Consider the following 24,961-nt stretch of genomic DNA (forward strand, 5'->3'; position numbering starts at 1 on the left):
ACTTGCATGCAAAATTAGAAAAGCAACATAATATCTGTGTTTAACTAAATTAAAACGCTGCTCCTCTGCCTCACGAGATGCAGAGCGAGAGAGACAGAGAGGTGCGCGCGCGCGCGAGACGAAGAGAGAGAGAGAGGTGCGCGCACGAAACGCAGAGAGAGAGAGAGAGAGAGAGAGAGAGAGTTGAACATCGGACACTGAGGAAATTATTTCATTTCCATTCTTGTGATCTTTAAACAGAGTGTTGGTTGTCACAGTCATTGTTCCCTTGACAAATTCACCATCAGAGAAAGTTTTTTTGTGTTTCGTTAAAAAAATGAGCAACTCTATATGAAGCTTCGGTTGCAGCCTGTGATTTTTTTAGCGGGTTTTGTAAAAAATTATCGCTGCCTGCTTAATGTTGTTTTCATCTCACTAACTTTTTCTTTTCTAAGTGATGTACCTGGTGGATAAAGAACATTGAAGGTCTTGTGGGTTGTGGTGAAATGTCTCTCCACATTGTATCTCTTGGCAACCGCAATGCTATAGCTCCACAGATGAGGAATACAGCCTCCTTCTTTTTTGCATGACTTGCATCATCAGCCATAATTAATTTTAATTTTTTTTTTTTTTTTTTTTTTTATAGTTCAATTTATCTCATGTATGTACCGTCTGCCCGCGACTGCCTCAACTCACATAGATACAGACGGTTGGTCTGGGAACGCCCCCGTGAACGCCCCGTCACGTGATGTGAATTTAGCCCGTGTACCATTTTGATGAGGAGAGTACGGGGAAGAGGTATCATGTCTTATACCCTTTTCTCATAAAAGTGACTGAAATGCACTGCCTGTGTATACGCCTTATTCAGCCCGCCGCCATTTTGAATCGAAAACGAGGCTGTGAGGGTAAACCGGAAATAACAACAACTAAACATGGCTGTGTGGACTACGAACCTGTCATTTCTTCCTCCTCTTACGCTCAATATTGTGGAGTCATGGGCGGACGAAGGATCAAAAATTCCCAGGTCTATCCTCCTGAAGGGTTACAGCAACTGGATCGAGGGTTATATCCATGATGTTGAAGGTAAACCGTTACTTTTTCAACTTTCTTGTGAGGTTAGCTTAGCATTCTGCATTGAAGATCACGATAGCGCAAATGTTGCCGAACGACCTAACGTTACATACTGATTGTATGTGCTGCTAACATTAGCCTCTTAGCCAACTCGAAGTGTTGAACTGTAGTGTTTGATGTCCATGATACCTGTGGTTTTACAGTGAAGAGAAACGAAGCAGGCTGTAGTGTTAGGGCCCGGTCTTTTCGCTCGATGCGAAAGAACGAGCCGCCTTACAACATAAAGGTATTTTGTGTTATTGTGAGGAAATTTCTACGTTACACCCTCCATGTTCAGGAGGGTTCATGTTGAGTTCAAGTTTTGGTCCTTCGTTCATTTTTGGACCTTGTTTGTATGTTTGTTCGTTCGTTCATACTAAATACCAGGTGTTTCTAGTAAGCAGCGTCATTTTAAAATGCAAGTTGTTATTGTTGACATGAATATGGTCTTAAGTAGTTTTTCTGATCTTTAATGTTGTATATACATTTCTTTATATAAGTACTACTGGGGGAATAAAACGGTTAGGCTGATAGCTGTTTGGGATATAAAAAAAAACAAACAAACAAAAAAACATTAACTGACATATCTTATTACACAGATGTAATAAGTAGATTCTAACTAATTACTTTTTTTATATCTTGTTGTAACATAAGTGTAACTTAGTTATACCAACAACCGTTATAGTTGTGAAATACTTTAAGACCAAAGTATAAAAAAAAATTAGTTAATGTCTTTTTCTTAACATTTTGTTGCTTTTTTGCAGGTGGAGCTGGCTTCAGAAAACCCTTTTATCCGAGACACCCACTGCACTTGTAAAGCAGGATTGGGGCACTGTAATCATTTACTAGGACTACTATACACACTGGCTCACTACCTAAAAATGGAGCATAAATCTGTACCACCAAGAGCAAGTAAAACCTCTTTGCCTCAAACATGGCATGTGCCATCAAGAACATTAGGACTAAAGCCAAAGCCAATCAGCACAGTATCGGTTTCCAAAGTAAAACCACCAAATAGTAGTACCCATAGAGTAAACCGCACAAGTGAGGGAATTCTTCCAAATGTTTACTGCCCAGTCCCTGTCCCATTGCCCTGTAGTGAATTTGAAGAGAATCTGAGGGAAAACCTAAAAGCATCAGGCAGCAGAAGCCACATGTTTAAACTATTAACTGCCAGTAACCAACAAAAACAACTTGTCACCACAGAGTTCGGCGACTTACCTTTAGGGTCTGTTTTATCCTACCAATTACCCCAGCAGACTGTGTCCTTTGAAGAGCACCCTACACTGCCTCTTCCTCCACAACCATGCTCCTACGCAACTGTATTAAACCAGGAAGAACATGATTTCTACGGAGGTCTGATAATTACATCAGAAGATTCACTGCACCTGGAAAGTGGAACCAGGGACCAAAGCAGCATCACTTGGCATCGGCTACGCGCAGAGAGGATCACATCAACATCTTTTAAGCGGGTCTGTTCTAGAGTTAAAGACTTTGACAAGTTAGCTGCTGACATGTGTGCAAAACAAACCATTCAGACCAAAGCTATGAAAAGAGGCATACAACTTGAGCCTGTTGCTGCTGCAGAATATGAAAAACTCACTGGAAACAAATTGTTTCCCTGTGGCTTAATAATTAATCATCATGCCCCTCACCTAGGAGCCTCACCTGACAGGAAAGTAGTTGACCTTACAGCAGATCCTGTCCACGGTCTTCTCGAGATCAAATGCCCAAACAAAGACAGCTTCAAAAACTGCTCATATTTGACAAATGCAGCAGGGAACTTCACTCTAAAAAAGACCCACGAGTACTACTATCAGATTGTTGGACAAATGGGGATTAGTGGGTTTACCTGGTGTGACTTTTTTGTCAAATGCAATAGTGATTACCACCTGGAACGTATCCATTTCAACAAAGATGAATGGGAGGAGCTGAAGTGTAAGCTTGATTTTTTCTTTTTCAGCTGTTTCTTACCTGTTCTCTGCAACAGGAGAGTGTAAACCGAAACAAGACCTCAAATTACCCTTTGAAGGGATAGTGTAAAACCTGTAGTGATTTTAATTCACCATATTTATAAAGTGTAAATATGACAAATGAAACTGTATTCCTATGAAATGCAGAATGTTTTAATTCTCTCAAACTTCAGACATGTCTGTAAATAATTAATAGTACAAGTGTTATTACAAAGAGAAACTAATTAAAAGGTACATTTTTATATTGAAATGCTTTTGTAACAAAAATGTGGTAAGAATTACAATATTTAAAAATTCAGTATTATAGAAATTGTATCATTTTATTTAAAAAATATCTAAAAATTTTAATTTTTGTAATCCAGTGTATAAACTATATAATAAATATACAAAATTGTACTTTTGTGATTCCATGTGCACTTTTTTTGTTTTTATATGTTAACTCAAAACAGTGGACCGTGAAAATTTGTGAGGATAGAACACACAGTCCAGAGCTGATTTACAGAACCAGCCAATGACAAAGGAATCACACGATCAAAAATGTGATATTCCTTGATTCGTCGAATGGCCCGTTCAATGTGAATCCTCAAACGAGCAATGTTGTGTGTGTGTGCAAGATCCTCATGGCTGAACTGTCCACTTGGGCCGAGAAAAGGTGGAATAACTACTGTGGCATTAATTTCATCAAGTAGGTCTTTGATTAAAAAGCCTTTGTCTACCATCACAGCATCACCCTCTTCGAGAAGATTCAAAATGCCAGATGACTTGGTGATCTCTTTATCAGAGATGCTTCCGGTGTAAAGACTGCTCACAAAAGTCATGCTCCCATCCGGGGAAATTCCAACCAGAGATTTGAGTGTAGTCGTGCCTTTGTAGTGTGAGTAAGTCTCAGAGTTCAGTACCTTAGAGCTGGCAGATTGGACTCGAATTTCAGTACAATCCAGGATGACTCTGGTTTTGGGGTAGAGAGCTTTAAAATACTCTGGCATAAGTTCATCAACTGCAGATCTACTTGGCCATATAGGCAGACTCCCCAGCATGAAGTACAAATAATTTGCCCAGGTTACACAAATTCTACTGACTGTACTTTGTGAAACACTGAAACGCACAGCAAGGTCTTGTTCAAGAAGCCCCAATCTAATCCGGCAAAGAAACAAAAAAAACTGATTAAACAGGGAGAGATGTTGAGCCTGGAATCCAACCCTCAGTGAGTGTTGGTTTGTTTGATTGATTCTTTGCACTTGAGCCCATGAGGCCATGCTCTGTGCTGTGGGCTGTAGAGCCAAGAAAACGGCTCTTACAGTGTCATAGTCAGGGAACCCAGTGTAAAACTGTATGAGTTTTGGATTACCCATAAAGTTCTGAATGCCAAACTGATTACTTCTGAGTGCTTCATTTTCAGCAGACAGACGAGAAATGTCCTCTTGTGCAGCCACAAGCTTCTCCTCTGTAGTCATGGGCTCCACACAATAGTCATGATCAGTGTTTGGCATCTCTGTGACATGACTAGATTGAGAAACTGAGAGTGTTAATGGGACATGTACATTTTCTTATAATTAATCCACAAGTTTTGACGCATATCTGTCTTGTTGCACTCGCTTATTCAACGACACAAGAGTCCATGATGTCCTTTTATTTCTTAGTTTATTTTCAACATCAATCGTTTAACACTTCTTACAGTCTTTCTCACATAAATCCACTTGGTTTACAACTTATATATTACAAAAAATAATATATATATATATATATATATATATATATATATATATATATATACACACAACAAAATATAACCAGAACATGCAACATAACACAAATAGTTGTGATACTCAATTTAAATAATTAATTATGCAATATGGCTCTTACAGAGAGAGAGAGAGAATGAGAGCAGGCAAGTAAGATTTTATACACCTATTCTATATTCATGTTTATTTCTCACTTGATGCATTTATATACCGTATTTCCGCACTGTAAGGCACACCATAAGGCACACCTTCAATGAATGGCCTATTAGAACTGTTTTCATATATAGGGCGCACTGGATTATAAGGCGCATAGAATAGAAGATACTGCAGTCAAACGTTTGACTGGGTTTGTGTTATGCATCCACTAGATAGAGCTGTGATAAAGGGAATGTCAACAAAACAGTCATATAAAGACGCCTTGAGCGCCTTGATCCATATATAAAGCACTCCGGGTTATGGGTTATAAGGCTTACTGTCATTTTTTGAGAAAATTAAAGGCTTTTAAGTGCGCCTTATAGTGCAGAAAATATGGTACACATTTTGTATGATAGATTTCTACTAACCATTCTTCGTTGCTTGGTCCATCCTTTGTAGAACTGTAGAGAAAGAAGAGAACAGTCATGTAACAATAGTAAACAGTTGGTTGCATAAAATAATGTGAACACCAATTATTATAGGGGTCAATAACATGTATGTAGTTTGTGGGGGGATATTGTGAATATAATTTATTCATATTTTTGTTTATATTTTCTTGTTTGTCTATTATTGGTTTTACGCAGTGTTTAGTACTGGCTGTACTTGAGTGTGAAATTGGTAACAGGTTAGATATCCAAATAGAGCTAATTATCAGAGCCTATTTAACAAAAACATCTGTAACCTTAAGCTCAGTTGTTGTGCATTAAAAAAAAAACAGATTTTAAGATTAGGCCTATGACTAATTATTATTATGACTAAATCAGTGAAAAAGAATATAAAACAAAAAGTGAATGATGGGGGCCATCAAACACTAATAAAGATTGTGAACAAACAACTTAAAGAAATATTAGCTATTTTTGCAGGTATTAATATTTTTTTGCAACCTCTGTTCTGTCATTGATTGAACTATACAACTTGCATATCACGATAATGAGACACAAAACTTTTAGAGTAACGTTAATTTACATGTTTATTAGTTTCCTCCATTTCTGCTCACCTTTCATCTTCCTCATGTTCTTCCTCTAAATGCCATTTTTCTTGTCTAAAGCAGAAACAAATATAATGTTCTGAACATAAATTTGATATTTTAAAAGGGGTTGATACCAAACAGTACACAGCAAACTATTAAATACATTTCACTTTGCATAAAAATAAAGTTTCTACCCAGTAGTATTTTGTAAGACTTGACATGTTTATATTTATTTCATGTAAATGTATGAAAGGTGCTTATGACCTAGCTGTACGCTCTTATCACAAATTAATTATTTTAATCTATATAACATCATTTGAAGAATAGATCTTTTTCACTTACGATCGTAAGGTTTTCCTTTCGTTTGGCTGTTGAGTCCAGGTAAACACTGAGGGAACTGAACCTTCCTTTAGCTTCCTGATTCCAGTCAGTGTCCTTGAAAAACATTCCGGAGAGAAATGTTTCGAGCACACTCGTGTGTTCTTTGTAATCTATGAAAAATTGAGATTTTGAACTTAGTTGTTGTGGTAAAATATTATATTTTAGCTATATGCAGGTGTTTACAGGAAAATAAACATGCTCCCGTTAGAAATTAGCGTTTAGCCAAAAGGCTAACGTTAGGGTACACAGTCCTTTTTTTCCATAAATGCAATATTGTTACCTGAAAATTAGGTCCAATGTCCCGTCGAATTTTAACAATCCACTTTTTCTGAAGTTCTCTGTCCTGTGGAAATTTGTGAAATGACGTATTGTCTTTATTTTGACGGCTAAACGACCGGCATCCCGGTACACAACAATACGCCATAGTGAACGCTGCTGACTGCTATCCCTCACAGCCTCGTTTTCGAATCAAAATGGCGGCGGGCTGAATAAGGCGTATTCTGTGCCATTGTCTGATCGTATGCATTTGATTCTACCGTATGGTGCAGTCTGCAAGGAACTTCTCTGTCGCTAGAAAAGTGTCACTCTTGTTCTTAGAGGGGGGGTGAAATGCTCGTTTTCACTCAATAGAGTAGTACTGCATCCTTCATAACTACAAAAAGTCTTTAGTTTTATTATATTCATAAGAGAAAGACAGTCTGTACCGATTTTTTCTGGAAAAACACGACCGGCTGGAGGCGTGACGTGTGGGCGGAGCTAAATAATCACGAGGGCCAGTAGGCTTTTGCGTTGAGAGCATGTGGAAGCTGTGACATTACCATGAGGAAAAAAAACATCATTCAAAACAAACCATGGCTTACAGTCAGATTCAGCCGTTTATTTATGATCCAGAATCAGATCCCGAGGCTGAAACTGAACGAGAGCAGCAGCAGCAACGACTCGCTCCGAGCGGGGCTCGAACCCGGGCCTTCGGCATGGGAGGGGACGCACTAACAAGGAGGTAAAGATATTTTAAGCAGTTTTACTCACCGCCTGCGGTTCCAACACACGATCGTGACCCTTTTTTGTTGGGATTGCATCATCCTTAAGATATAAGGCCTGGCAACCAAAAACACACTTCTTTTGTGACTTTTCGTGACGCTCTCGCTCTGATCAGTGAATCGCTCTGATCAGTGAAATGCCTGTGCTCAGCCTCGCTATACGGGAGCGCGCGCTCTTCCGCAAAAGTGCCCTTAGGACCCATATAAGGAAATTCCGCTCCATCTAACGTCACACAGAGCCATACTTGAAAAAAACTTTCCGAAACTTGTGACAAACCGGAAGGAGTATTTTGGGAACAAAAATACTCCTTCAAACGTACAACTTAATTTTTGAAACTTTGTCCATGTTTAGCATGGGAATCCAACTCTTTAACAGTGTAAAAAACTCAGTATGCATGAAATAGCATTTCACCCCCCCTTTAAGGAAGTAAACAGATATTGCCCCTGAAAAATCATCTGTGAATGAAATTGCATACTTATATCCATCTTGAGAAGTTGGTTCAATGGGACCTGCTAAGTCAGTGTGTACTAACTCTAGTGCCTCGCAAGCCTTTGCGTCAGTTTTCCTATTTCTGCTGTTGATGAACTTTCCCTCAGCACAAACGTTACAGTCTAGTTTGGTATTACTTGTGATTTTCATACCCTCTACCACTTCAGGTAATTTCAACACATCTCTAACATTACAATGTCCCATGATCTCATGCAATGTTTTAACATCATCTGTTGTAGCAGCTTGATCGGAGATGATGCTCTGTGGATATGATGGTATGAACAAGGCCTTCTTTAGAGTGATCCTGACGCATTTCCCTTCCACATCCAGCAGTAACACATCTGCGTCACCCCCGCTTTAATGCCACATTGTTCATCCTGGCTCCATCCGCCAGCTCCATGTAGTGTGACTTTGGGTCGAAACTCTCATCAAATTTTGTGAAATCATTCTTCTCTGTTAAAATGTGGGATGTTGCTCCACAGTCTACCATTAGTCCATTTTTCGTAATATTATTTGGAAGAAATATTTGACTGACTTTGAAAACAAATGTTTGTCCTTTCTCACGTTCCTCTTGTTTTTCTGCAGCCTGTTTTGCTTCATCTTTGTGCCCGTCTTTCCTCTGGCGACATGTCTCATCACTGTGTGTTGAACTTCTATGGTAGCTGCACCACTTAGGTACGCCTTTTTGGTGGCAATTACGTGCAACATGACCGCGGTTTCCACAGCAAGGTCACGGATGCTAGGTTTACTTTCTTCACATTGTAAGTTTTGGGTTTATCATCAAATTTTTATGTCTCTTCATAGCTTCTTAGTTTGCTTTTGAACTGGGTGAAAATCAATTCTTCACTACTCTGTGTAGTATGGATAGCAAAAGGTTTGTAGGAATCTGGCAGGCCCTTTAGGATCATAGCACTTATTACTTCTTTTGCGTTCCTTAGGGAAGTCACCGCTTTCTCAGCTCGGATAATGTAGTCTGTTATCGTCTCGTCAGATTCCTTCTTTAAGGAAGTTAGTTCAGTGTATAGGGCGATAATTCTCGGCTTACCCTGACTGGCGTAGTGATTTCGAAGTATTTGCAGAGCTTTCCTGCCGTCATCAGTCGCCTCTGCATCACCAGTGACAAGCTTTTATCGTCGAGAAACTGGATTAGTTCAGCGTAGCACTCCTCATTCTTTTCCTCGTCTATATCCCCGGTAGAAAGTATTGTTTCTTTTAAACCCATTAATCTCAGATGACCAAGAAATTTTACTTCGCATAGTTCGAAGTTATTTTCGTCTCCGTCAAAGACTAGCCTCTGCCAAATTCCTCCTGTAACGTTAGCATTGGCGCGCCTGGGCCCATAACTTGTTAAGTTTTCGTTTCTCTCCATCACGCCTATGTGCAATATGTTGTTGTCATCCATCCATTAAAGATTACTACAAATATAACTTCTCGGTATTGTTTTATTTACCGTTTACATCTCAATACACTGGCATAGCATCAGTGCTCGAGGGAGCAGCAACAGGTACACTGAAAAGGTGGACTCAAGTCAAAATAAAAGTCCCATCGTTTCACACATGCGCACAATGAACTCTTTCACATTTTTGTGCATACAACAGTCAGTATCATAATCTAACATAAAATAAAAAAATAATAATAAGCTACATAATATAACATAAAGCATGAGAACACAACTCAACAAAAACTTATTTAGGTTCATTTATATTTTCGATATTATAGTATTATTGAATACACATTGGATCAATGCCATAATTGGTCGCTTACTGAACACCACCATGCTTACCCATTTATAGATCTTAGCCATTTAGAGCCAAATTGTTTTCCAGATTTTAATGATCAAATGTGATTGCCAATTTAAATGCTTTAATGACATTACAAAATAGCCTAGGCTAATTACCACCATATTAGTACTGATACCAAAAAAAGTCAACTTCATAAATAGGCCTGTATCCATTGCTAACATATTTTATTATTAGTCTTTTTGTTTATAGCGCTTTTTACAATACAAATAGTTACAAAGCAACTTTACAGAAAATTATGTTTCTACAATATTTGGTAGTAGCTTATGGTGGTGACTGTGACGTTTGACAGGATTTTAGAAAAAAATAATACAAGACGTAGTCAGCTAGACGATGAACATTATCAATATTATTAATTAATAGTTATTATTTGATGCAGTCACACATGTAGCAATAAATGTTAGTTCTGTTGTTGATTCAGGGTTAGCATCATCTGAGGTCCTCTGAGGGTCAGCATCATCTCTTCTCAGGTGTTCTGGATCCATACTGGAGCTTGTGTAAATTCTAGTTACCATGGGATATAAATCCTGTGGCAAAACATAGAAACAAAATAGAGACATCATTAGCATAGCTGCTGATCCAACAAAGTAAAATTAGTTTAACCCAAGCTAATGAATAAAAAGTCACATTTGATCAGATGCAACTGCACTCACAATTTAAGAGATACATTATTTGAATGCTTAGCGAAAGAGATGCGTTTTTAATCTAGATTTAAACAGAGAGAGTGTGTCTGAACCCCGAACATTATCAGGAAGGCAATTCCAAAGTTTGGGAGCCAAATGTGAGAAAGCTGTACCTCCTTAAGTGGACTTTGCTATCCTAAGAACTAGACGTTTTTGTGACCTTAGGGTGCGTGATGGATTGTATCGTGGTAGAAGGCTAGTTAAGTACGCAGAGGCTAAACCATTTAGGGCCTTATTCACCTTATTTTCCATGGCAACAACGGTGCCGCCATTGCGCTCGTTTTGTCATCTTACTTCCGGCTGAGGGACCGGATGTAACGTACCTAAGCTAGTGGCTGGCTAGATAACAGAAAGCAGAGCGAACAGAAGTATGATATATGCTCAGTTAGGGGCTGCATAACAATTGTATTAAAAAAAACAATTGCACCAACGATGTAGCGAACACATTGTGACGCGGTCGGAGTGTTGTGGTGCACTTTACAATTTACACCCACCACCTAAAGAAGAGAAGCACCTGAGGAAATGGATGAAGGCGCTAAATTTGAAGCGCCCACCCAAGCGCTCTTATGCGTGTTCGTACCATTTCATGGACGGGAAGGCGACTGACGAACACCCTTACCCCGAGAAATGGCTCGACTACGATGTACTGTTAAAGAGGTCACGCCGGGGATGAAAATGTTGTCAGATTCGGGTAAGCTAACCTTAACTAGCTATGTGTTTGCTCGCCTAACGTTAGATTTATGAAGTCCATTCTATGAATACATTTATGATCAGTAACAGGCAGTTAACAAGGTACAACGAATTTTCCATGATTACCATTGTCCACCTATTTATTTAATATTTACGGTAGTACAAGATATTATAATACATCACAATAGCTCACATTATTCCTGCTACAGAGATTGCAGGTGATAGCAGGCCAGCTAGCTACATTTCTCATTCAGATACTGACCTACGTTTGAACACTACAGTTAACAGTGTGTATACTGTTTTGTGTCTAATGCAGCTCTTTCTCTCTCTCACACACACACACACAGTTCTCAGTTCGGGTCACATTATATATTAATTCTCATGATATATTGTAAGTACTAATGTAAAAATGTTTAATTATTTCCACAGATGTATCGATGACCGCCAGTGATGCAGTGGACAACTGTGAGGGTGATCAGATCCACATGCCCCTGATCTTGCTGAAAGTCACCAGAAGTTACCTGCTGTGATAGTTATTTTTTTATGAACCTTTACAAAGTCACCAGAAGTTACCTGCTGTAATAGTTATTATGAACCTTTACAGTGTCACCTGACATTACCTGCTGTAAATAGTTTTTATTTATTTATCTTAATTTGATCTTCTTTTTTCATTTAAAAAAATCATTTTCATTTTTTCTTTAATCTCTGATTCGAAGGAATAAGTCATGTCAAGTTTGCAAGTTAATTCCATCTTGGTTTATTACATATGGAAATTAAATGTTGAAATTTTATAGGATGGTCAGTAGAAAGGGGTCTCTTGCTTCCTGAAAACAACAAACACTGATAAACACATCACAAATTATTTTATACAACTTATATTAAATTATCCATGTTCCAAAAAACAAATCACAGTCTGTCTCTTGTTTAAAACAACTTATTTCATATAGTTAGTCTTCACCCACACCCTCTACATCCCATCCCAATTACCTAATATCCTATCCTTAACCTAATTATTCTCATTCCTGCTTATTTACAAAGCTGCAAGCATCTTGTGGAAAGCAGCAGGTCACCTGTCTGAAACTCATCTGACACGAGGAAGCATACACTTAAAATAAAAGGTTTGTAGTCTAGCTACAGTCTTGGCACAGAATTGCTGATTGTGTGGCACATGTAACTTGCTGTGAATGAACCCAGATGAGCAGCTTACAGGTCCTCAGCCCTGTACAGAGCATGGCAAACCTAAAATACATTTAAAAGATTTCACAGTTGTCTTATTTCAGAATCATTCATTATTATTACACTCGACGTTTACCTACATTATTCATTGATTAGACTTAATGTACACCTACCAAATCTTACCTTTACCTTACCTTTTGCATATACACTGTGCAGAATTAAGAGGCAAGCTGATTTTCTGATCATATTTTTTGGTAAAATTTACCAATTCCAAACCAAACCAATCTTAACTATTAATTTTGCATTTAATCTTTTATAAGTGATATATAATATTTTTTGGCTTGTTTTATCTGTAAAATAAAATCTGCCTAATAATTATACAATTAGTATGTATAATTATATACAATTTATAATTATATAAACGTTCACTTACCTTACTCCACTGTACAATTAAGTTATTAGACATGGTCTAATAATGAGATGGTCATCAAATACGTTATTATACTTTTAAACATTTATAACTTTGTGTATATTAACATCACACACACACACACACACAAAACTATCCAGCACCATGCTGAGAGGTTTAGACTGCTCGACTGGCTGGTTGCACGTTCAATTTTAAAAAATACGAAAAAAACCCTCGCTGTGTAACAGTACACGACCCACTGTCTCACTATGTAAATACTGGTAAGCCTCGGTACATTTTTTTAAATCATTTTTCCTTGCTGCTCCATCAACTCCTCCTGACAGGGTAGGTTAACTCCGGCCACTTCTTCATATCGTCTAACATTACCCACGTTAACAGCGACAATGGATGGGACAATTTGAGACCATTTGATCGTCGTAAGACGTTTTCATCGTGCTCCCAATTTATAACATAACTTTCTTTGTCATTTCGCCACAGTTATAGCTAGCTATAAACAATCTTACAACTACTAAACTAGTAACCGGACGTGCCGTATAGGTTTAGCGGAAGTCGGATGACAAAATGCGGAAATGCGAAGTATTAAAAGTGGGCGGGGCGGAATAAGGTGAATAGGTAAGTAATGATAATTTGTAACTTAAACGGAACTTAATAGGTAGCCAGTGCAGAGACTGTAAAATTGGGGTAATATGATCATATTTTCTTGACCTCGTAAGGACTCTAGCTGCTGCATTTTGGACTACCTGTAGCTTGTTTATTGACGAAGCAGGACAACCACCTAGAAGTGCATTACAATAGTCCAGTCTAGAGGTCATAAATGCATGAACTAGCTTTTCTGCATCAGAAACAGGTAACATTTTTCGTAGCTTGGCAATGTTTCTGAGATGGAAGAATGCAGTTTTTGTAACATTGCAAATATGATTTTCAAAAGACAAATTGCTGTCTAACATAACACCCAGATTTCTGACTGTAGACGAAGTAAAAGTACATCCGTCTAGTTGCAGATTGTAATCTACAAGATTCTGTGTAGTGATTTTTGGTCCAATAATTAATATTGCTGTCTTATCCGAATTTAATTGGAGAAAATTATTTGTCATCCAATCTTTTACATTTTTAACACACTCTGTTAGCTTAGATAATTGATAAGTTTCATCTGGTCTCGTTGAGATATATAGCTGAGTATCATCAGCATAACAGTGGAAGCTAATTCCATATTTTCTAATAATATTACCAAGGGGCAACATGTATATTGAAAATAGAAGGGGACCTAGGACGGATCCTTGTGGCACTCCATATTTTACTGATGATAAATTAGATGAAACCCCATTTAAGTAAACAAAATGGTAGCGATCGGACAGATAGGATCTAAACCATTTTAGAGCCTGCCCTTGAATACATGTGTAGTTTTGTAATCGATCTATCAGTATGTCATGATCTATGGTGTTGAACGCAGCACTAATATCAAGTAAGACTAGAAATGAGATGCAGCCTTGATCTGACGCAAGGAACAGGTCATTTGTAATTTTAACAAGTGCAGTTTCTGTGCTATGGTGGGGCCTAAAACCTGACTGAAATTCTTACAGATCATTTTTATGCAGAAAGGTGCTCAATTGAGCAGACACAAATTTTTCTAACAATTTTAGACATAAATGGAAGATTTGAAATAAGGCTATAATTCGCCAGTACACTATGATCTAGTTTTGGTTTCTTAATAAGAGGCTTGATAACCACCAGCTTGAATGGTTTTGGGACGTGACCTAAAGATAATGAAGAGTTAATGATATTGAGAAGTGGTTCTTCGGCTACAGGTAACAACTCTTTCAGTAATTTAGTGGGTACAGGATCTAATAAACATGTTGTTGGTTTAGATACTGTGATACGTTTATTTAGCTCTTACTGTCCTATAGTTGTAAAGCACTGCAGTTTATCTTTGGGTGCGATGGATGAAACTGAAGTGTTAGACGCTGTAGAATCTACATTCGCTATTGTATTTCTAATGTTATCTATTTTATCAGTGAAGAAATTCATAAAGTCATTACTATTTAACGTTGGTGTAATATTTGAATCAGGTGGCGTCTGGTAATTTGTTAATTTAGCCACTGTGCTAAATAAAAACCTTGGATTGTTTTGGTTATTTTCTATGAGTTTGTGTATATGCTCTGCCCTAGCAGTTTTTAGAGCCTGTCCATAGCTGGACATACGGTTTTTCCATGCAATTCTAAAAACTTCCAAGTTAGTTTTTCTCCATTTGCGTTCAAAACTATGAGTTTCTTTCTTGAGAGAGTGAGTATTACTGTTTTACCATGGCACAGTACGTTTTTCTCAAAGTATTAGAGAAAATAGTGCCCATGTTGTCATTCATTTCGTCTAATTCATGTGTATTTTTGGGTACAAATAGCAGTTGAGATAGATCAGGCAGGTTATTTGAGAATCTTTCTTTGGAGGCTGGAACAATAGTTCTGCCCAGACGGTAATGCATATAGTTAATATCAGTTATACGCAGCATGCACGATACAAGGAAATGGTCTGTAATATCATCACTTTGAGGTACAATATCTATAGCAGTAAGATCGATTCCATGAGATATAATTCAATCTAGTGTATGATTAAAACGATGAGTGGGCGATGAGCAAAAGAGTAAGACTTGACAATAAATAATACAAATAATGTGTATGAATCTGGAACAGTAGATTTGTGTAGAGATTTGTGCATGATTTACTCTACAGCAGTGGTCTCCAACATGGTAGCCCGCGTGGAGTCTCTGAGTTGCCCGACGAGCATGTTCTATAAATAGCCTGAATTGTAATTTTACTTTTTTTTTTTTTTTTTTTATGATAATGGCATAAAATGAGAAAAATAACTATTGGTGACATTTCATATACCATTAAAACTTAATAAAATAATTCAATAATTTAAAATATTTAGGATCTGCACGTTGAGTGCAGATCCTAAATGTAACCTATGCAGTGACATAGGTTACATTACGTTGTGCAAAAAAAAACTTAACCTATGTGAGTTGAGGCAGTCGCGGGCAGACGGTACATACATTAGATAAATTGAACTATAAAAAAGAAAAAAAAAAGATTAATTATGGCTGATGATGCAAGTCATGCAAAAAAGAAGAAGGCTGTATGCCTTATCTGTGTAGCTATAGCATTGCGGTTGCCAAGAGATACAATGTGGAGAGACATTTCACCACAACCCACAAGACCTTCAATGTTCTTTATCCACCAGGTACATCACTTAGAAAAGAAAAAGTTAGTGAGATGAAAACAACATTAAGCAGGCAGCGATAATTTTTTACAAAACCCGCTAAAAAAATCACAGGCTGCAACCGAAGCTTCATATAGAGTTGCTCATTTTTTAACGAAACACAAAAAAACTTTCTCTGATGGTGAATTTGTCAAGGGAACAATGACTGTGACAACCAACACTCTGTTTAAAGATCACAAGAATGAAAATGAAATAATATGGGAGGCTGTTTGAGGCGAAACCAATTGAAAACTTGCGATACACACTAAAACACTTGCAATACACACTGAAACACTTGCAATACACACTGAAACACTTGTGCGTATAAGTGAAACACTATATATCTGTGCAAATATATAAAAACTTTGAAACATTCTCGCGTGTGAGAGAGCATTAACATTTTCAGTGTGTCCGGAAGTCGCTTCATTGCAACAGGGAGTTATACTTCTTCTTCGGTTTTATGGCAGGTAGCACCAAAGTTAGGTGCATTATCGCCACCTACTGTATTGGAGTGTGAACCAGAGTTTACCCTTTCAAAACGTGAGAAAATAAATAAATAATATAAAATAAAAAAATTGTTATTATTTTAACATAAATACAATTAAACCCACTAACTGGAAGTTATAGCTCAAATATTCTCCTCATATATTCCTACTAAATGAACTGGAGGACAGGAGAAAGAAAATGTAAAAGAAAAAAAAAATCAGATTTGGCAATAACACACAAGTGATCACATATAAAAAAAGCCTAGTGTAAAGTTTGGAAGGAGCCATATACGTGGAGAATATTTGAGTTATAACTTCCTGTTACATTAAAATAAAAGAAGTATCTTTCAGAATAATACACAGAATATATCTGGCAAAAAAAGACGTTAGAAAGATTTAAGATTGATATTGAGTATTCATGTACTTTCTGTGGCTCAAATGAAGAAACTATTGAACATCTGTTTTATCATTGTGTGTTTACTAAAATGTTCTGAATGAATGTACAAAATTTTATTGAAAGGAAAACAGGACAGTCATTATATTTGCAGGAGAAGGACGTTCTTCTTTACTTTGAGGACATTAATTTGGAAAAGGACTTGATTTTCTTTGTACAACTTGTTTTATTTTTAGGAAAATTTCACATTCATAAAAGAAAATGGACTGACAGCAAGCCATTATTTAACCTATTTCTACAAGAGCTATCTCATTACAGCACCACCATCAATGATCTTAAACAGTCAAAGGCTTTAAAAACTAATTCTATTCTAGAAAAATGTCTATGCAACTAATGTGTTTTCTGTATACTCTTTGTAACCTTATTTATTTTAATGTTTGTACCCCTGGCAAACAGTTTTGTTCTTTACATATTTGTTAATAATAATAATAATAAAAATAATAATAATAAAAAAAGCTATAAATTCCTGTTGCAATGAAATGACTTCCGGACACACTGAAAATGTTTATGCTCTCTCACATGCGAGAATGTTTGAAAGTGCAGTCTTTGTGCATGCACAACAGTACGTGGGCGATTACAGGGTATATGCAAAGAGTTTCTATGTAACCGCATGTCTTTTATATATTTGCAAAGATATATAGTGTTTCACATGTATGCGCAAGTGATTCACTTGTACGCACAAGTGTTTCAGTGAGTATCGCGAGTGATTCAGTGTGTATCGCAAGTGTTTCAGTGTGTATCGCAAGTGTTTCAGTGTGTATCGCAAGTGTTTCAGTGAGTATCGCGAGTGATTCAGTGTGTATCGCAAGTGTTTCAGTGTGTATCGCGAGTGTTTCAGTGTGTATCGCGAGTGTTTCAGTGTGTATCGCGAGTGATTCAGTGTGTATCGCAAGTAATTAACTTGTACGCACAAGTGTTTCAGTGTGTATCACAAGTTTTCAATGGGTTTCGCCTCAAACGGCCTCCCATAACATAAATAATGTCCTCAGTGTCCGATGTTCAACTCTCTCTCTCTCTCTCTCTTTCTCTCTCTCTGCGTTTCGTGCGCGCACCTCTCTCGCTCTTCGTCTCGCGCACGCGCACCTCTCTGTCTCTCTCGATCTGCGTCTCGTGTGGCAGAGGAGCAGCGTTTTAATTTAGTTAAACACAGATATTATGTTGCTTTTCTAATTTTACATGCAAGTATAGCCGAAATCATTCAGTCACTATTTCATATTTATGCCGCTGTTCTTTCTCCCTATCCCCCCATTACTCTGCTGATTTTGTCTATATCGCGAATATAACTGCAACTGCACACACACAGCAGTGAGAAGTGAACACTCCATGAACACACACCCAGAGCCCGGGGAGCAACTGCGGGTTCAGTGCCTTGCTCAAGGGCACTTCAGTCATGGGTATTGAGGATGGAAGAGAGCACTGTTCATTCACTCTCCCACCTACAAGTCCTGGCAGCACCGAGACTCGAACCTGCAACTTTCAGGTTACAAGTCCAAATCTCTAACCATTAGGACTCAACTGCCCCTAGAGAGGCTGAAACATTTAGGGGTGTTCTTATAGCCAGTGGGTGGTCATTGTCAGTGTGGAGTAACTAAAAGGTTAAAGTTGACACATAGAGAGAGGAAGAGAAACACCTCTTAAACTCTGCAGACCCGGTACCGGGTCCGAAAATAGCATGCCACATGTTTGTGTCTCATTTGCATATCCTTCCTTATATGGCATTTGCCCAAAAATGGGTTCATTTGAAAGCTTAGAGTGTTTTCTTTACAAAGAATACCATTAATTGGGGTTTTATGATACATAAAGTAGTCAAATTAAGCTAATAAATATATTTTCCCCCCCCATAAATTTCCATCTAACGATTGCGAATACGTTTTCGTAAGAATGTGTATTTAAAATATTTTTCACAAAACAGTCAAGTCATATATCACAAGAAAGCTCTCATTCTCAGGAATCTGATGATGTAGATCATTTTATTGTGTGACAATCACAGATCGAATGATCTTCAACAGAATCGCGATGTAAAATTTCTCACCTTATTATTTATACATTTTGCACCGCTTCAGTCAGCCGCAAACAGCCACGCATACCTATATACTCGATAAAATCTTTTAGATTAGAATCTCTTCTTTCAAACAAGACCATTTTTACGTTTCTGCGTGCTTCCATTGCTGAGATATAAAGCGTTTTGTACAAGTGCGCAAAAGCGCTCCAAGAGCTGTATGATTGACAAGATCTCTTACTCATATTGATGGGTCTAAAAGCCTTTCTTCTGGTATAGACGTCTGACCTCTTTTGTGAAGCGCTATTTGTCCTGATGGCTGTCATTCACAAGTCGTTCCTCCAATCGAAGGTGTGAATTCAGCACCGCGGGGGTGCTGGAACTGGACAGCGACTGCCCACTCTTTTCCGCTTGTGGAGACGCAATGGTCTCTGGGAAACTGAGTCTTTGGCTGCTTCTAAACAAAGGACACGCGAGGAAAAAACTACTAATGGCCGACGCTACGGATTTATAATGCATAATATTCATAAAACAAGTTCTGGGTGGCCACCTTCGCCGTGGAGAGGTCAGGACGCGCATCTGGTAAGCCTATACGCGTGCTACTCGCTTTCATACATTTGATTCTTTATTCTGAGGCTTGGAAGCTTCGCTAGCAATAAGCTAATATGTTTATTTTCATAACTGTGCAGTGTTCGACCGCATCTCAGTGAATGTACAGTAATCCGTACAGTACTGGGGGAATAAACATAAATTAGTTTGCTGACGCTCCGAAGTTCGCGCAAAAGCTTCGGGGAGCTTGTTTACGTTATATAGAAACCGAAACCAAAATACACGCTGATAAAAAATCAAAATATGAAATATGAAAGAGACGGCGAGGTCTCTCAATCTCTACACGATGCAGAATAGACATAAATGAAACGATATGAATCTGGAGATTGTGTATTCTATTTTAGATTGTGATAGACCAGATATTTTTTATAATTTTATGCATGCTGCTATTGTGAAATATGAATTATTTTCTTTCAAAGACTGTTCAGAAAACCCACACACAAAAAAAGCACAATGTATTGAGATGGTTCATCATATGTGAAACAACATAAATAATACTATTTGTCACAAACAGCAGCTTTTTATGTAACTTCTGAGTGTTTTCTGTCAAATAATATACAGAGATCACATTATTCCATACTGCAAGTGTGCAAAAGATGACTTCATACTTATTTAGACAAAAATTTTATACAAAAATGCTATTATTCCTTCCTTCAGTTGGAATAGAATAACTTTTGCATAGATTAGGATAGAAAGAAATTTCTGTTTTCCTCTAGTAGCAGACAGTTGGAAGAATCACAAGACATTTGTCTGAAGTTGCCAGCCCCTTCAATGCCTGAGTTATAACATTTCAAACTTCAGTTTACACAAATAAAATAAAAAAGCGCCTTGTTTTTTTCCCTATTTATTATAACACAGACAGCATATATTGTCATTTTTATCAATTTCAACAGTGTTTTATGTAATTTCAAAGGGTTTCCTTTGAAATTATACCAAACTTTCTGAGCTTACACTGTAGTATTAGTATAGGCAGGCATTCAAAATTAGGTAGGAAAATGAAAAACGGAAATCCCCAAAATAGCATTTGTGCTTAAGAGGTTTTAAACACAGACAAAGGAAGATAATTGTGCCAATGTGCCTTCAGGATCACAGATGCGCAGTACCTGCAAAGAGAAGTTAGAGGTTAGCATGAGAACAATAGATATGCGTATATGCAGATGTGATTGTTTATAATTAGATCCATTATCAAGAGAACAGCAATAATCCAGTGCAGGAGTGTTCAGCAATGTCTGATAATGCTGTGTTGAAACATAATTCATTGCTTTGTTAGTATTATGTCATAAAAAAGGTCATGGTCATTTTTTGATAAAGTCATCCCGATTCTGTTTTTCCTTGTGAACAGCTGTGTTAAACATATGTAACAGATATTTGCATTTCTATATTAATGATAACAACTAGTTTATGTCTGATGGTAGGTTTGTGTTTTTACTTTACCGATGTCAAATATCAGCGTTTGAAATTTTGTATTTTAACCTCATATGCACGTGCACACTGTAACATTTAAAAGTTTATTTGAATTTTTTTTTTGAAAGAATTTTATGCTTTTATTCAACAACAGCTTTAAATTGCTAGTAAATACATTTATAATAATGCAAAATATTTACATCTCAAATAAATGCTGTTCATTGAACTTTCTATTCATAACAAATCCTAGCTGAAAAATCTTTGTTTCCATAAAAAAGTAAGCTCATCAATGCAGAAAACTTAATTTATTTTGTTGTTTTTTAATCAGCAAATCAACCTAGAGAGCCGTATTGCAATTACGCGTTTTAATTAAAAAAATAAAGAAAGAAAAAATAAAGAAAATAGATCTGATGGGGACCATGCATTTTGTTCAGTTGGAAAGTTATTCCTAAATGCTATTAAATACTAACTAAAATTTGTCCCTGTGTAAGAGAGGGAGATTGGGGGTTTTACATACCCTTTAAGTCACACTTTTTTCATAGTTTGGCTGGTCCTGCGACTTATAGTCAGGTGCGACTTATTTATCAAAATGAATTTGACATGAACCAAGATAAATGAACCAAGAGAAAACATTACAGTATACAGCCGCGAGAGTGTAGTCTACACTGAAGACATAGAGCGCCCTCTCGCGGCTGTAGACGGTAATGTTTTCTCTTGGTTCTTGGTTCTAAATAAATGTTACTTATATTCCAGTGCGACTTATATGTTTTTTCCTCATCATGACGTATTTTTGGACTGATGCTTATACTCAGGTGCGACTTATAGTCCGAAAAATACGGTAATCTTTTTTGTGACACAACAACAGTCCTGCTGACCTTTGTGACCTCTGAAGCCCCTCTGCCCACCCTGAGGATTAAGGTTGTGGGAACATGACATTTTCAGCATCTGGATGGTTTATGATTGTTCAGCATCTTAACGAAACCATCAGGCCTAGTAGCTACTCTAAAAGGTCATGAAGTATTGTGATAACCTGTAATTGTTGCAACAGGATTAAATTGGTGCTCGTTTGCTTAGATGGGTTTTTAACATGTTATTCAACTCCTTTAATTACATGTAACAATTTAAAAGCTCATCAATATTTATTGTTATAATTTGTACAATATAATATCTTGCACTGTCTGGTGCCACACTGTTAAAAGTGCCATATATTTGAATGGACACATGCAGTATGCAACAGTTTCATTGAAAAATTATACTTTTTTCTGGCTGTTCCTTGACAAGCTATTGCATAATTTAACTGAGAATCTACCTTTATATATATATATATATATATATATATATATATATATATATATATATATATATATATATATATATATAGACATTTTATTTTTTAACATGAAAATACGCTTTTTCCTGTGAATGTGCAAAACTTCTGGTAAGTGCAGGAAAAGGATTTTTGTGATATAAGCCACTGTTTATGATTAGGATAATAAACTAAAATCACATGATAACAAATACCGGTTTGCAATATTAGGCAGCAAAACAGACTGTTTTTACACCTTTACTGTTGTTTAAAAAAACTAAAATGAAAGGTTGCAATTGTCACAAAGATTATTAAAGTAAAAAAATAAAAAATAAATGCCCATTTAAAAATACATGCAATAAAACAAATATCTCATTTCTGAGTGGTTTGCTAGATTATTTTTTTGTGTATTTGTGTCAGTCACACTTTCCTAAGGTTGGTCTGGACCATTCGTAAGCTCTCTTAACGTTGTTTGAGCTCAAGACTCAAGTCACCGCCTGTACAGCGGTCTTTAGAAATCAGTGCAGCGCTGTACAAGTCAAACTATGGTATGTTGACAATATTGTGGCTCAACGATGATTTTAGGTTATGGACATTTTAAGACTAATAATAAAATATGTTAGCAATGGATACAGGCCTATTTATGAAGTTGACTTTATTTGGTATCAGAACTAATATGGAGGTAATTAGCCTAGGCTATTTCTTAATGTCATTAAAGCATTTAAATTGGCAATCACTTTTGAGCATTAAAATCTGGCAATTTGGCTCTAAATGGCTAAGATCTATAAATGGGTAAGCATGGTGGTGTCCAGTAAGTACGTTTTCTTTAATGGCTACAGAAGTAGCTATTGTCAGAGGACTCAAGGCTGCGTTTCTCGAAACCTTTTTATTTAGGCTACACTTTTTTTTTTTTTTTTTTTAATGAAATTCTGGAAAATATTTCCAAGAACAGTATTTCATCGCAGCATCACCACAGCAAACAAAAAATGGGAACGAGAAGAAAGCATGTAAAAAATTGAAATATATGCAGCAATATATGATACAATTTTTTTAAATATGTAGGCTAGGCTATTATAGTTTGGATTACTTTTCATAATATCCCACATGTCCTAATACATGCAATTTCAACTATTTCTGAATTGATTATTTTAAAAAGTACACCGCTTTCTCACATAAAGCAGTGAAGCAGTCTGTGCATGAGAGAATAATTGATTCTGGAGCCGTCGATATCAACGGATTTAGCACCGTATTGTTCGGGGAACATGCCTAGAAATGGTATACCTTTTTAGTTAAGTTATTGTGACGAGTGGGGCGGGGCCAAGAGCTGTGGGAACGGGTGGAGGGCTCAGTCGTCCGTGAGGGGTTGTCGTGCTGTTTTGTTTTTTATTTTGTTATTACTGCTGTTTTCACTGTCATAAAAACGGTCTGATGACTTCCTTGTTCTATGAAGTCCTTCCTTCAGAAATATGTAACGAGTTCTGATTGGGCCAGCGATTCCTGTGTTGTGATTCAACACAAGCTTAGAGCAGGCTGCCCTCCTCGAAACGTGATTGGAACAGTTTTGAGAACCAAATGGGCAGTAGCATGTGCTGGAGATGTACTTCTAATCACAAGAGTGTATTTACTGACAAGATGCGCATTTTTTTTTTTTTTTTTTTTGCACAGCCCTAATATCTAATTAATACAGCTAAACAGCGTTGCCCTTTGTGTAATAAGTTACAGAAACTGTTAAACGCACCAACTTAAATAATAAAATACACTTACCGGTTGTGGTCCATAAACAACGCCTTCTCCAGACAAAGAGGGAACTGCTCCATCTTTCAAGAAAAGTCTTTGTAGTGTGCTTAGAGACAATGTTATCGAGAAACGCAGCCCAAGACTCTGCTGCTTTAGTATAATTTCAGGGCTGTGTTTCTCAATAATGTTGTCTTTTAGAGTCTTTACAAAGACTCCTAACGTATAACTTAAAGGTCCCATTTTTCACGCTTTTTTGAAGCTTTGATTGTGTTTACGGTGTGCAAAATAACATGTGTTCATGTTTCACGTGTAAAAAAAAAACAGTATTTTTCACACAATTCACCTATCTGTATACTGCTGTTTTCACTGTCATAAAAACGGTCTGATGACTTCCTTGTTCTATGAAGTCCTTCCTTCAGAAATATGTAACGAGTTCTGATTGGGCCAGCGATTCCTGTGTTGTGATTCAACACAAGCTTAGAGCAGGCTGCCCTCCTCGAAACGTGATTGGAACAGTTTTGAGAACCAAATGGGCAGTAGCATGTGCTGGAGATGTACTTCTAATCACAAGAGTGTATTTACTGACAAGATGCGCATTTTTTTTTTTTTTTTTTTGCACAGCCCTAATATCTAATTAATACAGCTAAACAGCGTTGCCCTTTGTGTAATAAGTTACAGAAACTGTTAAACGCACCAACTTAAATAATAAAATACACTTACCGGTTGTGGTCCATAAACAACGCCTTCTCCAGACAAAGAGGGAACTGCTCCATCTTTCAAGAAAAATTTTTTTGCGAATCCGGCATTAAACTGATTGAGATTGAGGAAGTTGTCCTCAGCAAAATGTGCGGCACATATTTTACATGTGGATTACAATTTTCGGGAACCGAGTTAAACATAAATGGTAACCATTAATCTCCAAGTACCGCGTCTCTGGGAAGGCCAAACAAAGATGATTGGACTCCGAGATGAAAATAACAGGGTTTCAATGACATGGCAAACACAAATGCAGCTCTTCCTTCTTGTTCGTCGGAGCACAACAAGACCACACCCCCCTTTT

At 37.2% G+C, this 24,961-nt stretch overlaps 2 protein-coding genes across 2 annotated transcripts; one reads left to right on the top strand and one right to left on the bottom strand.

Moving 5' to 3' along the window:
- The first annotated feature begins 855 nt into the window (after positions 1-855).
- On the top strand, positions 856-3,375 carry LOC113095797 (uncharacterized). Its single transcript, XM_026261169.1, has 2 exons — positions 856-1,062; positions 1,854-3,375. Exons 1-2 carry the CDS (start codon positions 1,051-1,053, stop codon positions 3,087-3,089), a joined length of 1,248 nt encoding a protein of 415 aa, XP_026116954.1. The 5' UTR covers positions 856-1,050; the 3' UTR covers positions 3,090-3,375.
- On the bottom strand, positions 3,225-6,862 carry LOC113095799 (uncharacterized). Its single transcript, XM_026261172.1, has 6 exons — positions 6,631-6,862; positions 6,312-6,460; positions 5,997-6,041; positions 5,368-5,400; positions 3,592-4,565; positions 3,225-3,241 (listed from the first exon to the last, which is right to left on the bottom strand). Exons 1-6 carry the CDS (start codon positions 6,772-6,774, stop codon positions 3,225-3,227), a joined length of 1,362 nt encoding a protein of 453 aa, XP_026116957.1. The 5' UTR covers positions 6,775-6,862.
- Positions 6,863-24,961: the final 18,099 nt, after the last annotated feature.

The sequence above is a fragment of the Carassius auratus genome, unplaced genomic scaffold, assembly GCF_003368295.1.
Source record: "Carassius auratus strain Wakin unplaced genomic scaffold, ASM336829v1 scaf_tig00215788, whole genome shotgun sequence".
Lineage (NCBI taxonomy): Eukaryota > Metazoa > Chordata > Actinopteri > Cypriniformes > Cyprinidae > Carassius > Carassius auratus.